This window comes from Syngnathoides biaculeatus, chromosome 9 (assembly GCF_019802595.1).
Source record: "Syngnathoides biaculeatus isolate LvHL_M chromosome 9, ASM1980259v1, whole genome shotgun sequence".
Classification (NCBI taxonomy): Eukaryota; Metazoa; Chordata; class Actinopteri; order Syngnathiformes; family Syngnathidae; genus Syngnathoides; species Syngnathoides biaculeatus.
This window is the reverse complement of record NC_084648.1, coordinates 30,922,505-30,935,625: the sequence shown is the minus strand read 5'-3', so window position 1 is coordinate 30,935,625 and position 13,121 is coordinate 30,922,505. Positions and strand designations below refer to the sequence as shown.

At 39.0% G+C, this 13,121-nt stretch overlaps 1 protein-coding gene across 2 annotated transcripts in view; it reads left to right on the top strand.

Annotated features, from left to right (window-relative positions):
* Window positions 1–13,121, top strand: part of helz (helicase with zinc finger) — a 130,324-nt gene that overhangs the window by 99,923 nt on the left and 17,280 nt on the right. For both annotated transcript variants that reach the window (XM_061828683.1, XM_061828684.1), the window contains 5 exons: window positions 2,838–2,983; window positions 3,365–3,512; window positions 6,391–6,574; window positions 9,501–9,729; window positions 11,930–12,197. In XM_061828683.1, coding sequence (XP_061684667.1) covers window positions 2,838–2,983; window positions 3,365–3,512; window positions 6,391–6,574; window positions 9,501–9,729; window positions 11,930–12,197 — 975 coding nt within the window. The remainder of the gene's footprint in view (window positions 1–2,837; window positions 2,984–3,364; window positions 3,513–6,390; window positions 6,575–9,500; window positions 9,730–11,929; window positions 12,198–13,121) is intronic.

The window sequence follows — 13,121 nt, the reverse complement described above, 5'->3', positions numbered from 1 at the left end:
TCTATTTTTTTCCTCAATGTACACAAAACACCTCATATTGACAGGAAAAAAATTAAATGTTTTTATCTTTAGTATTAAAAAAAGAAAAACTGAAATATCAGACAACTGTGACAAGGTCAAATGGCTGCAATATAACCAAAAGTGAACATTTTAAGGTTAACAAGTTCAGCAAAGAAAGGAACAGACGTTTTTTCCGATTTCTGAAAATAATTACGCACCAAGGAGCAAACGGCAAGCGAAGTGGCTCAGTAATATCTCGCGTGCAGATCTCACTCGTCCTACAGTTTCAAGTCGTGTGTGCAGCGATCACTTCATAAGTGGTAAGTTTAAGCCTCGTATTGCACTTTGACCATTTCCTCCTACTGCTATTTTTATTTGTGTATGTGTTGTTTGCTGTGCTTTATATTACAAGACTAACGGTGTTTGATAGGTCTACATGTACATGTACATCCAACTCAGCCGCCAATCGAAATCGGCCACTAGTGACAGGCTTTTCATCTACAGTTTAGGATACAAACGTATGAATTTGTGTTGTGCGTTTGCTGTCTGTTTACTGTCTGTAAATGTCAAATTATTTTTAAGAAGGAAATATACTGTATATATATTAAAAACAACACGGGTATGCATGTAGCACCTACCAGGGCATCATTCACACTAACCTTAATACAACAGTAGCGGCTTTCTATATGCTGACATTTGAGTAAGGCAAATCTGAACAAATAGAAAGCCGCTACTGTTGTATTAGGGCTGGTATTACTATTAGGGCTTCATTCAGACATTCAGGCTATAATTTGTTAGTACTTAGTAATTTACACCTTGTACATTTTAGCTGTCACATTACTTAATGCTCCTTCAAATACATATAAAAGATGGTGTAATATTAATTTGTCATAGATCTTTTTCCCTAATCGGTCCAATTTGTCGGACCTGAAAAGGCCATAATGGCTAAGCAGAAACAACAACAACAGCGAGTTACGCACTCTGTCCCGGGTGATTACAAGTTACTTACTCGGGCAACAATTAAAACCTTTTCTTCAGACGTTTTGCAGAGGACACTCTGAATCCATCCGCTTACAAAGTAATTGTAAGCCTCCATGGACTTGTAGGCCTTCATCTGTTGTTTAGTAAGGGTGTTGGTTGTAAGCACCAAGTAGTTCAAAATGTCAGGGTATTCCACTCTCGGCCAACATTTTTCAGTCGCAAAATCAGCCTTCGATAGACTATACGGGTCCAGATCCTCACATAAACTGATTTTCTGCCTGTAGTAGGGTTTCAGATCAGCCGACAGATCCTCGAAATACTTGGAAAACGCCATAGAAAGTGCAGATACAATGAACGCGATGCTGGTATGTAGACAAACTTTAAGAAATGTTTACAACCTCCCAAAATGGCCGACACACACAAAATTCTTACCCACAATGCACTTGCTCTGAAGTTGTGCAAGTGACCTTTACCAGTTTTACCTGCGGGAAGATAGCTCTTTGTTCCTTCGTGTTAGCCAAAATGCTGGCTCGTTGTATTGCTGGATATTGCTCCAACACTCGGGGGGATAGATTTACTCTTCACACGTTTTCAAAAGACCCGGTTCATTGTGAAAAATTGATTGCACAGATGCTAAGGATGAGAGCTTCGTGGGTTCCAAATGACAGGTTGGTGTGTATAGAGCTATTAAAAAAAATTGTTGGGTGGGACGACATAATCTCAGAAGTAACAAATGATCCGTGTCATAATAACGTCATTAAGTACATAAGTCAGGGGTGTTAAATGTGCTGATGTGCGCGGCCGCGGCGTTTGTTGTTGTCGCTCCCGGCCACGGCGTTATTCATCACCGCCGTGGAGGTGGATATCAGGTGGGGAGATGGTTTGGCAAGTGCGGGAGGAGAAAGGAGCGCGCCCCCCCCCCACTGGCCACCGGTGTTTCGCCCCGCTTGGGTCCTCCTGAGTACACGACATACTGTCATACATACTGTTGGGGAATCTGTTGTTAGTTAGAATTGAATTGAAATGATGGGGTTATATTGCCCCGATCACTGTACTCCATTTTGAGATGTTCTCTTCTTCAAAAAGAGCTTCCGTGTCAGAAATGGCAATGGAAAAGTCTGAAGATCTGTTGTTCGTTTCCCATAGCAGGTGGCGCATCGTCTTCTCGATGGCCACTGTACCAGTGTGACAGCGATAATGACGTAGCAGGCAATATGGCCACCACTTGGATGTCGAGTGAGACTTGCGCAACTTTGCGCATGAATGGCACGTTCTCCGCTCATATTTGTTTTTTCATATAGACATTGAAGTGAATATTGAATATTGTGTAATTTTCATAACACCTATTTTACAGTATATATTGGAATGTCAGTGGGACTTTAAGGCTGTGCACTCGGACAATTTGTTGAAAGGGGTGTGTTAAAAAAAAAAATCTAGAATGCAATCAGTGAGGTCATCAATTTTGTGAAAAGCAGGTGTGAATCAGATGTCCTCTATTTAAGAATGAAGTCAGCACCTGTTGAACATGCATTTCTTGTTGAATGCCTGAGGAAACTGGGTCATTCAACACATTGTTCAGAAGAACAGCGTACTGTGATTAAAAGTTTGTGTATCTCATGAATGCTCCTGGGTCTTGTTAGTTTTCTACTGCACCTACCGGTAACTTGTTTGACATGTAGCAATAAAAATATTCTGAAAACGGTTAGTCACATTGGACTGCTATTATTTTGAACACTAATCTATGCCAATGAGACCAAGCTTGATTAAAGGTGGAACTTTTTCTCTACAAAGAAAGATACTGTAGCTAATTAAAATGACCTATCCCTTCTATTTCTCTTTCCTTTTTTTATTTACAGCTCAGTCCATTTGTGTACAGCGAGTTTGCCCGCGAGCGAAACCTGCATGTGTCTTTGTTGGACAGACTGTACGAGCACTACCCTTCAGAATTCCCATGCCGGATCCTTCTGTGCGAGAACTACCGCTCCCATGAAGCTATTATCAAGTAGGTGTGAGTCCTGACCACACTGGCGTTATGATGGTGGTGGAGAGATGAAATGCTGCAAGGGGGCGAAAATTGCATGACTTGGGTGCGCAGTGTTTTGTCTCATGATTACGGGCAATGGTCAGAGTTGTCTTATTTCAGATGCTGTCAAAGTTATTTTTGTTAAAGATCCAATAAATAATACAAAGTTGTAAATTGACAGAACTTTAAAGCAAGGTCTTTTGTTGGTTTTAATATAGCCATATATTGTTACTTTTTATGTCATCATTTATACAAATGTCAAATTATGAACCTGAGTGGATGGCTGATGACAAGGGAAACTAATAATACAAAATGTATATAAACTTGTTTTATCATTCTTTATCATATTCTTCCTGTCAGCTACACGTCGGAGTTGTTTTATGATGGCAAGCTAATGGCAAGTGGTAAGCAGCCCTCTCACAAGGACTTCTATCCTCTAACTTTCTTTACTGCACGAGGGGAAGATGTCCAGGAGAAGAACAGCACTGCCTACTATAACAATGCTGAGGTATTGAAGACTTTTTTTTATTCTTCGTGAGCAAGATACACTTTAGTGTGACATACCAGATGTACACTGGGCATTGAAAAATATAGTCAGTTGTGCACTTCTAGGTTCATAGTTTATTATTCGTGGTTTGCATTGAGGACTAACAGTTTTAGTCATCAACACGCCCTAGAAATAATTCTATTCAGTACCACCATAATTTATCACAAGACAGTATGCCCTTGCCTATTCGCAGTTCACTGTTCAGGGCCCTGCATATTCCCCCTTTTTTTTTTTTTTTTTTTTAAATGTACTGTATTTTCATGATCGGTGAGGTCTTACATTCTCTTCTCAATAGACGAGGTGCCAGATTAAACATGGCGCCGTAGAATGTGGTGCACTTTATGTGAAGTGAGTTATAATATTTGCAATTGTGACTTGTCCAACAAAGTATACTTACAGTGAAGAAAATGAGTATTTGAACACCCTATATTGCTATATTGTAAGTTCTCCCACTTAGAAATCATGGAGGGGTCTGAAATTTTCATCGTAGGTCCATGTCCACGGTGAGAGATAGTCTAAAAAGAAAATTCCAGAAATCACAATATATGATTTTTTTTTTTTTTAATGATTTGTGTGATACAGCTGTATAAATAAGTATTTGAACACCTGAGAAAACCAATGTTAATATTTGGTACAGTAGCCTTTGTTTGCAATTACAGAGGTCAAACGTTTTCTGTAGTTCTTCACCAAGTTAGCACACACTGCAGGAGGCATTTTTGCACACTCCTCCACACAGATCTTCTCTCGATCAGACAGGTTTCTGGGCTGTCGCTGAAAAACACGGAGTTTCAGCTCCCTCCAAAGATTTTCCATTGGGTTTAGGTCTGGAGACTGGCTAGGCCACACCAGAACCTTGATGTGCTTCTTACGGAGCCACTCCTTGGTTTTCCTGGCTGTGTGCTTCAGGTCATCCAGCCACAACCCATCTTCAATGGTCTGACTGAGGGAAAGAGGTTGTTCCCCAAAATCTCACAGTACATGGCTGCGGTCATTCTCTCCTTAATACAGTGCAGTCGTCCTGTCCCATGTACAGAAAAACACCCCCAAAGCATGATGATACCACCCCCCGTGCTTCACAGCAGGGATGGTGTTCTTGGGATGGAAGTCATCATCCATCTTCCTCCAAACACGGACCTCCACACTGATTGAAGGGATGAGAATTTTCCGCCGATCGGCGGATTTCCGACTTTTTCAGACCAAAATGACCATTCTCGAGATAAGCGCAAATCCGTTGAAAAAAAAATTCAGGGGGGGGGGTATCGTGCGCCTGCCTCTCGGTGGTGGGCTCCGAGCTGCAAGTTCAGCTTAGTGCTAGCACAAGCACGACTATCATATGCCGTTCTAACTTGCTCGGTAGTGTAAATATTTGCATTTTGCGACATAAACATTAAAACTCGTTTGTGGCAGATTAGAGAGTTATAGAGTATAATGATACAATCGTGTTAGTGGTTAATCGAGTTTCACCATTGCCATGTACATGTGTTCTCGGTTCTCAGAAATCGCAGTGTAACTTGATAGTTAGCCAAGTGATAGCGCGAACTGAGCGACAGTGTGTTCATAGTTTTACGATGGCGAAAGTGTTAGAAAAAAAGGATGAAGATCGAGCGAGGGCAATTGACAAGGATGCTGGAATCAAAAACTGTTTCAGACGGGCATGGCTTGAAAAAAGTGTAACCGTGCAGATAGGACCGAAAACGGTATCAACATGTCTAACCGAACACAAACAAAAGTGGACATTCCCGGCAAAGTGCTGTGCACTCTGTGTTCCGATAGGAGCTTGCTGGACAAATGCTCTCCATTTTGGAGAAAATTTAAGACTTTTAAGTGCATCCTATGGTTGCAAAAATATGGTACACCTCATACATAGGTATATTAATACTGCATTCATTACTCACTGATTTTTTTTTTATTCATTGAGTGTGTAAGGAACGGAACTCCTGTGGATAACGGGGGAACACTATATGCATTTTAAAGAGGATATCCTAACTTTGACATTTGAAACCCATAAACTTAAGAAGACTCGTGGTACTATTTGATGCATAATTCACTGACATTGTCTCATTCAGTTGTCAGGAAGCGTAAACTGACCACTGACCCATTTCAGCCAATTGCATTATTGATGATGTTTCATGAGCTACTGGTATATTAATTAACCCAAATAAAGGATGGTGTGTAACTGTTGAGACATCGGGAAAAAAAAATTCTTTCATAGACTTAAATGAGGTGTATCAATTATTTTCTTTGGCTTTTATAATCATTAGCATCACTAAAATACTCAGAATAGCTTCCATTTTTCTGAGTTCAAAATATCCTCCCAGGAAAAGTGGACTAAAATTATCCACTGAGGTGTGAAAGACTCATTGCCACTCAAAGAAATTCCTTGATTTCAGTTGTTGCTGCTGAGGCTGGTCCAACCAGTAATTAGGTTTAGAGGGGTTTTCACCTAGTAGGGTCAGGGTACTTTGAATATGTTTTTCCCCTTAATAAATGAAATAACCATTTAAAAATGGCAATTAAAGTTTACTTTGGTTATTTGTCTATTTACATATGATGGATGATCTTAAACATTAAAGTGGGGAAATTACACATATGAGAATTTGAGGAGGGGGCAATACTTTTCCACAGCACTGTAGCTTTCCTGTACCACCTGTTAACATTTTGTTAAAGAGAAATTCCGGTGGTTTGGATTAACAATGTATCCAATAGGTCATGTCATATGTACTGTTCCTTGATGTTAATCCTCTCTCATTTAATGGTGTTTTGAGAAGATACATTGTTAATCTAAACCATCGGAATTTCCCTTTACGTTTTTTTTCTCTTTTAACCCTGATTTTTGCAGGTGTTTGAGATCGTGGAGCGTGTAGAAGAATTGCGCAAGAAGTGGCCAGTAGCTTGGGGAAAGCTGGATGAGGGCAGCATTGGAGTGGTTTCACCGTATTCGGACCAGGTCTTTCGCATTCGTGCTGAGCTCCGAAAAAAGAGAATGCATGAGGTCAGCGTGGAAAGAGTGCTCAATGTCCAAGGTGAGACCCAAGTCTTGACCAGGTTGCTATTGTCTGTTAGATTTATTTCCAGTCATGTTTTGTGACTTTAAAGTAGTCTTCATAAACACAATTTTCAAAACCAGACTGACTTGGGCCTGGGTGACAAGTTAATAATACATATCGCAGTATACTTGTAATCAATAACAGTAGGAAATGTGTTCAATAAAACACAGTTGAACCACAAGGCATTCAGTGGTAAGGTACAACACAGGCTTTAGGGCTCATCTCTTTTTTTCGGGTCACTGTCAAGATGTATGGAGGCAGTAGAAGACAGGAACAGACTTTGAACCTACATCAGCCAGCTCGAGAAGGAGAGAGGGGGAAGGTCACATCAATAGTTTATCAGTGGAAATAGATATTTTAAATCCTATAATTGTCAGGTGACCAATGATTAGGTACAAATTAGGCTATTTACATGTAAAAAGCATTTCTACCTACGAAAAAGTCACGTTACAAAGCAACTTCTGGAACAAATTAATTTTGTAAGTAGAGATACCACTGTACTAAACATTATTGACTCCTGAATGTTTTTAATATTGTCTGTGATGCAGAATTCACTTGATACTGCAGCTGTAAAGTGAGCATTGTCATATGAGCCGACTTAAGATGTAATTGAAATTTGTCGTGTCGAGATGGTACATTCGATTCTGGATAATCATGAAAATAATAACATACTACTAATAAAAAGTAAACCCGCAACAAAAAGATGCACTGTGTAAAAACAAAGTCAAACATTCACATTAACTATTTTGGGGGATTAGGGGACTAGCTGATACAAAACAGCATTTTAACAGCTGTTCACAAAGATGCTAGGCACGTGGGGAAATACGTTGACACTGCATGATGACATCATTAATAATACATGGCATTTCCCAGCATGCTTACCATCATCCTACAAGAATTTTCTTTCGAACAATATTTTATAAATCTCTTGACCTTGCTTTAAATAAGGGTCTTATCTGAAATCAGAAAAAAATACAATGTTGTATACATTGGTCCCTTGGTTTACAAATGTGATTTTTGTTTCTAGAATTGTCAGTTTCACTTAATATTGAGGGACATCTTATATGGAGTCTCTTGTACGCCCATATCTTGTTACATTATTTGCATAGCAACGTCTCACTGTTGTGGGGCAACTCTTCTTAGTGGCCAATTACTGATAAGGTACTGACAAGATTTGCATAATTGACACAAGTGGTAATGGTTACTAAAATACATAGAAGTCATAAACAAATGCATCAACATGCCCAAAGGATTGTTCGTATTTCTCCATGATGTTTTCTATCCCTGATTTCAACTTGAGAGAATTCAATTCTTTATTCTCAATGTGAATGTGAGCAGGACTACTCTGTGTTTTCCCATTGTAATCATGAGAGCACATATTCAATTCTTATTATAGGGGTATCAGGGCTTCACCCGATCACTCCCCTAATTATCCATCTTTCACTTTCCATCCAGATGCTTTGTACATGTGATTACATCCCTCATTAATTTCACTTTTTTTGTGTGTGTGATCTACTAGTGACCTCCAGATAGGATTGGGTGTAATTTAAATTCATGTAATTCCCGTCCCAATTCCGGTTTATTGTTTCGATTCCAGGTCCAAATGATTCTTGATTGAGTTTCTTTTGGCTGGGTCAAAACTTTTTCATGGTTTAAGTAAAAGGTGTCCAAATTATTAACATCCATTTTCTTAGCAGCCCGCAGCATAGACTAAAATGAACATTTGACTCGGGGTTCTTGGGTCGTAACCAGTATCAATATCAAACCTATGAACTAAAAGGAAATGTGTGAACTAGCCCAATTTACACAATATTAATTCAATAATGTATCAGTTAAAAGTTAAATATTGTTCAGATTATTTGGCACCGTTTTTTCATGTCCATTTATATGTGCAAATTTTAAGTTGACTTTCTGTTTTAAGTTTGTAGCATTTTATTTTGAAGGGTACGCCCTGGAGCTCAGCATTTTTGCAGATAGTTACTTCACATGGCGCCAGTGTGTGGTTATTTATTTATTTATTTATTTTTTTGGTTTAGTTGTTTTTTTTCTAATGGTTTCCAAACAAATGCTATAAAATGTTGACCCTGCCCTTACCCACCGAAGAAGCACAAGGTTAGTGTTTGTGATTCTGTGAGACGTTTGTGAATTTTGTCCCAACTTATTATGATGTAATTCTCTCATTCAAAAATTGCTTGGGTGAAGTTTTAGCTCATTAAGCTTTTTTATTTTCTGTCATTGGCTCTTACGGTGGTTAGAAGACTAAAATGTAAAAAAAAAAAACATCAGTGCAAAAGTGCACCCAACCCTTTTCCTTGTTAGCTGTCTCAATATTGGCATAGATGTATTTGTTGTTTCACTCAAACAACACAGAGTTGCTTCACTGAAGCAATGTGCAGTGCAGTCTGACGGTCAGCGCACATAAGACGTTACACATAATGTAAGCCTCCCTCCAGCAATATCTTATTCCAAGTGTTGCACTAAGGCAAATTTTAACAAAGTTAACACACTTTTTTTTTCGCTGCTGTTGTGCACAAAGTCATCTTTGTACGTGTTTGTTGGTTTTCACCACTACTTCTTCGGGGGCTGCAGGCTAGGTTATTGAAACTGGGAGCTGACTTTTTTAAAATTTGAATGATTCCGAGAGAATCAGAACGCTTGTCCTAATTCCAATTGTTCTTGATGCTCAACCATTCCTTCAGAGTAGTTAATTGAATAAACACAAGGTTGGTTGATACAGTTAAACAAGTCCATTTAACTTTTAAATTAATCAGCATTTTACTATAAAATATCAAATTGGTAATGGTAATGACAATTTACTTAATCATGGTTATTTCTGAAGATCTATTTTTATGAAATGTCACTTTTGAATGTGCTCACATGGTCAAACAAAACACATTTCTAGGTAAACAGTTCCGAGTCCTGTTCCTCAGCACGGTGCGGACGCGCCATACTTGCAAGCGCAAGCAAACTGCCATCAAGAGGAAAGAGCAGCTTGTGGAGGACTCCACTGAGGACCTTGACTATGGATTTTTGTCCAACTACAAGCTGCTTAACACAGCCATCACCAGAGCTCAGTCGTTGGTTGCGGTCGTGGGAGACCCAATTGCGCTGTGCTCTGTTGGACGCTGCAGGTAACAGTTGTCTTTCATAACGGTAAACAGTTTGTGAATGTGTCATGAATTGATATTCTTCTAATACCAATTTGAAAATTCCACCTGATATTCACCTGATTTCCAGCCGGAGGTATAGTTCGGTCTACTTTACATTTTTGTTTTGCAAGCTTAAATCCTGATCCAGTCTTACATTTACACTGCAGAGTACTTGGGCGGGATAGTAATAACAGCGTCAACTGCAATATGAAAAAATATTGGCCCCTCTCTTAAAATCTTTTATTCTTGTCATTTCCCCACTTTAAGATCATCAAACATTTGCTGTGTAAAAAAGTAATTGTTAAATCATGAATTAATTGTCGCTAATCACAATTATCTAATGATATTGTTTCATCCTGAAGGTACACCACCACTAAACTGGGTAATGCGTTACATTTATTTTGCTACATTTACTCAAGTAGCGTTTTGAATAAATTGTATTTGTCAAAGTAGTTTGAGTACTACCATATTTTTGCAACTTTACTTTGTACACCCCGTTTTTACACTGATGTCCAGCAGTTGAAGTTGCTTTGTCAAGCCTCGCAGAATAAATAGCTAGCTCCGAGTTCATTTGCTGCGCTTGTTTTTTCATGGCAGTTGTTTGTCCTTTGATCATTAATCCATTGCTTTGAGTTGCTCTTCTGACTCACGCCACCTGGCCTTTTTTCCGCGGAAACTCAGTTTCGTCTTCTTGACTTTGCAAAGCTCATTTTCCTGCTTCTTCAACTTTAGCACCAGGGATTCATTGATCTTGAATTCTCTTACGGCTGCTTGATTTTCATGTTTCTCCGCGTGACTGATAGCTTGCAGTTTAAACTGTGCTTCGTAAGTGTCTCTCTTCGTTAATACAATTTTTGCGGGTCCTTAGCAAAAACAATGTAATTCAGCACAAAACACATACTCGCATTATATACCTTCTGGGGGGCGTACCTTTAGTGTCCTCTCCCATGCCCGCATTTCCCCCTGTTACGCCGCATGCTCTCCTCTCACACGTGCGCGTTTCCTCTATATAAGTAGCGTGTCGGCAGGGAATGCTCCCAGTCAGTTACAGTTTTGGATGTAGGTGCGCATATAAAGCGCCCTGTCCATTTTGGAGACAATTTGACTTTTATGTGCGCCTTATAGTCGTGAGAATACTCTACATACTTTTAGCTTTGATCATACATTTTGCTTTTTAGTATTTAAGTAAAAAAGAAATGGTACTTTTGCGCTGTTAAAATAATCTAGCTTCCACTCGCAACTTTTGTTTAGAGGTTTTGTTGTTTATTTATTTATTTATTTACTTTGACTTCCCTCCCCATTGGCCACTATTTGCTCCTATTCAATTTTAGAGCTTGTGATGTTTAAGTCTAGTGCACCATCCAAACAACACAAGGCCGACCTAACATCATCTTTCGGGCTTCATAGGCATAGGTAAAAACACTAGATACACTAGCCCATAGTCGTGCCTACATAACGACCATGTTAGGAAGGGCGTTGTTACTATCTAGGCAATGGTGGACAACTGGATACATTTAGACGGAAAGATAACAGTATTTATGTATTTGTCTGGCACTGTCCACTGCCTTGCCAAATATGGATATTTCCACCCACTTCTCATTTGAGAACACACCTTGTGGTAAATTGCAGATGTTTTTTTTTTTGTTGTTTTGGGAGTGCATATTAGCCCACATCTCTTATTTTATCACTGTAAAACATGCCTTTCTTGTGGTACGCAATAATCTCGCTCAGACATCCACGTACAGCAATATAAATTGTATTCACACTTTATATATTTTTTTGGATTGTTCATGTTCATCGAAATCAGTTAGATTTACTCAGCACCTGTAGTTTTTTTAACTGTGTGCATTTTATTGAGTAGTTTTTTTATTTAATTTACTTATACTTGAGTTACATTATTGTCAAGTAACAGTACTTTTCCTTGAGTACAGTATTTGGCTACTCTAACCACATCTGCTTTTTACTGAAGTAAAGAACCACAATGAGGGGTGCCAAAATATATGGTATTCTTCATAACATTTGACAATGGAAATACACTAAAGAGAACCCCAGAGTTCGTTTAAGTTTTTACAACACAACAGCTAACTTTAGACTAACTCTGTATAGTAGGTGTGACTCTCTAATTATAAGCCATTGAAGAAGACGATGTAAAATGTGGTCTCCTCTCTTGGTTGATTTTCAGAAAGTTCTGGGAGCATTTTGTGTCCATTTGCCATGAAAACTCAAGCCTCCATGGCATCACCTTTGAGCAGATTAAGTCCCAACTAGAGGCCCTGGAGCTAAAGAAGACGTATGTTCTCAACCCACTGGCTCCAGAATTTATCCCACGTGCCCTCAGACCCCTGCAAGGGCACACATCTTCACAGGCTCTACATCCCCACCACCATCCTCATCCTCATCATGTGCAGACAGGATCCACAAAGCAGATACAGCAGCAGTCACCACCTAAGGTAGGGTGTTAATTGGGGGAAGAGGCCGCTCTTCATGTAAACTATTAAAAACATCATACAACAAAGGGTCACTTGCATGCACTATATGTGACCCTTCAGCACGAAATCGATCATCATTTGCAAAAGCTGTATCTTGAGCTTTTTTTTTTCCCTTGGGAGCGTTTTCTGACAAGGCTTTAAAAATGCTTTCTAATGATGTAGCTTTTCGTGTTTGGGTAATATTTGGTGGAATGTTGCCAAGAGTATTTGTTCTATGATACAAATAATCTGAGATCTTAAATGGTTTCATCAAATGTCTGCAATATAACAGAGCGAAATATTTAAGGGGTCTGAATACTTTCTTTACCCAATGTAAACTGATCTTACAGAAGTTGGAAATACATTGGCGAAAAGACAAGTTTCTTGTACCCAAACCCCAACACGAAATGTTCTTGATTCATTTTAGAAAGTTTTTTTTTTTCTTTTTTTTTTTAAAGATGTGTCCCCACTGTCTGCCTGAGCGAAAGTTTAATTAAATCGCTACAGCTGCAATACTCATTGGGCCTAGTGAGCTGCAGCATCATTTGTGGGGGGGGAGCGCACCATGGACCATTTGATTCTGTTGCAGTCCCTGTAGAACTTTTTCATTTCACCATATGCACCATGTTGGTTGCTTAAAAAGTCATCCCGTTGTATTAATACAAATGACATTGTTCGGACTGTCATTCCAGCTTTTTTGCTTTTTTTTTTATGTTTTTGGTGTCAGCTTTCTGATATGTTTGCCAATTAGGGTCAGATTGACCAGGCTGATTTACTACACAGCATTTAGATGCCTGGTACACAAGACACATGGAATTATCACAATTAACTGTCTCTTAATACAGCATTACAGTTGATATAGAAACTATACAAACCCCCTTAAATATTTCACCGTTATATTTTTTA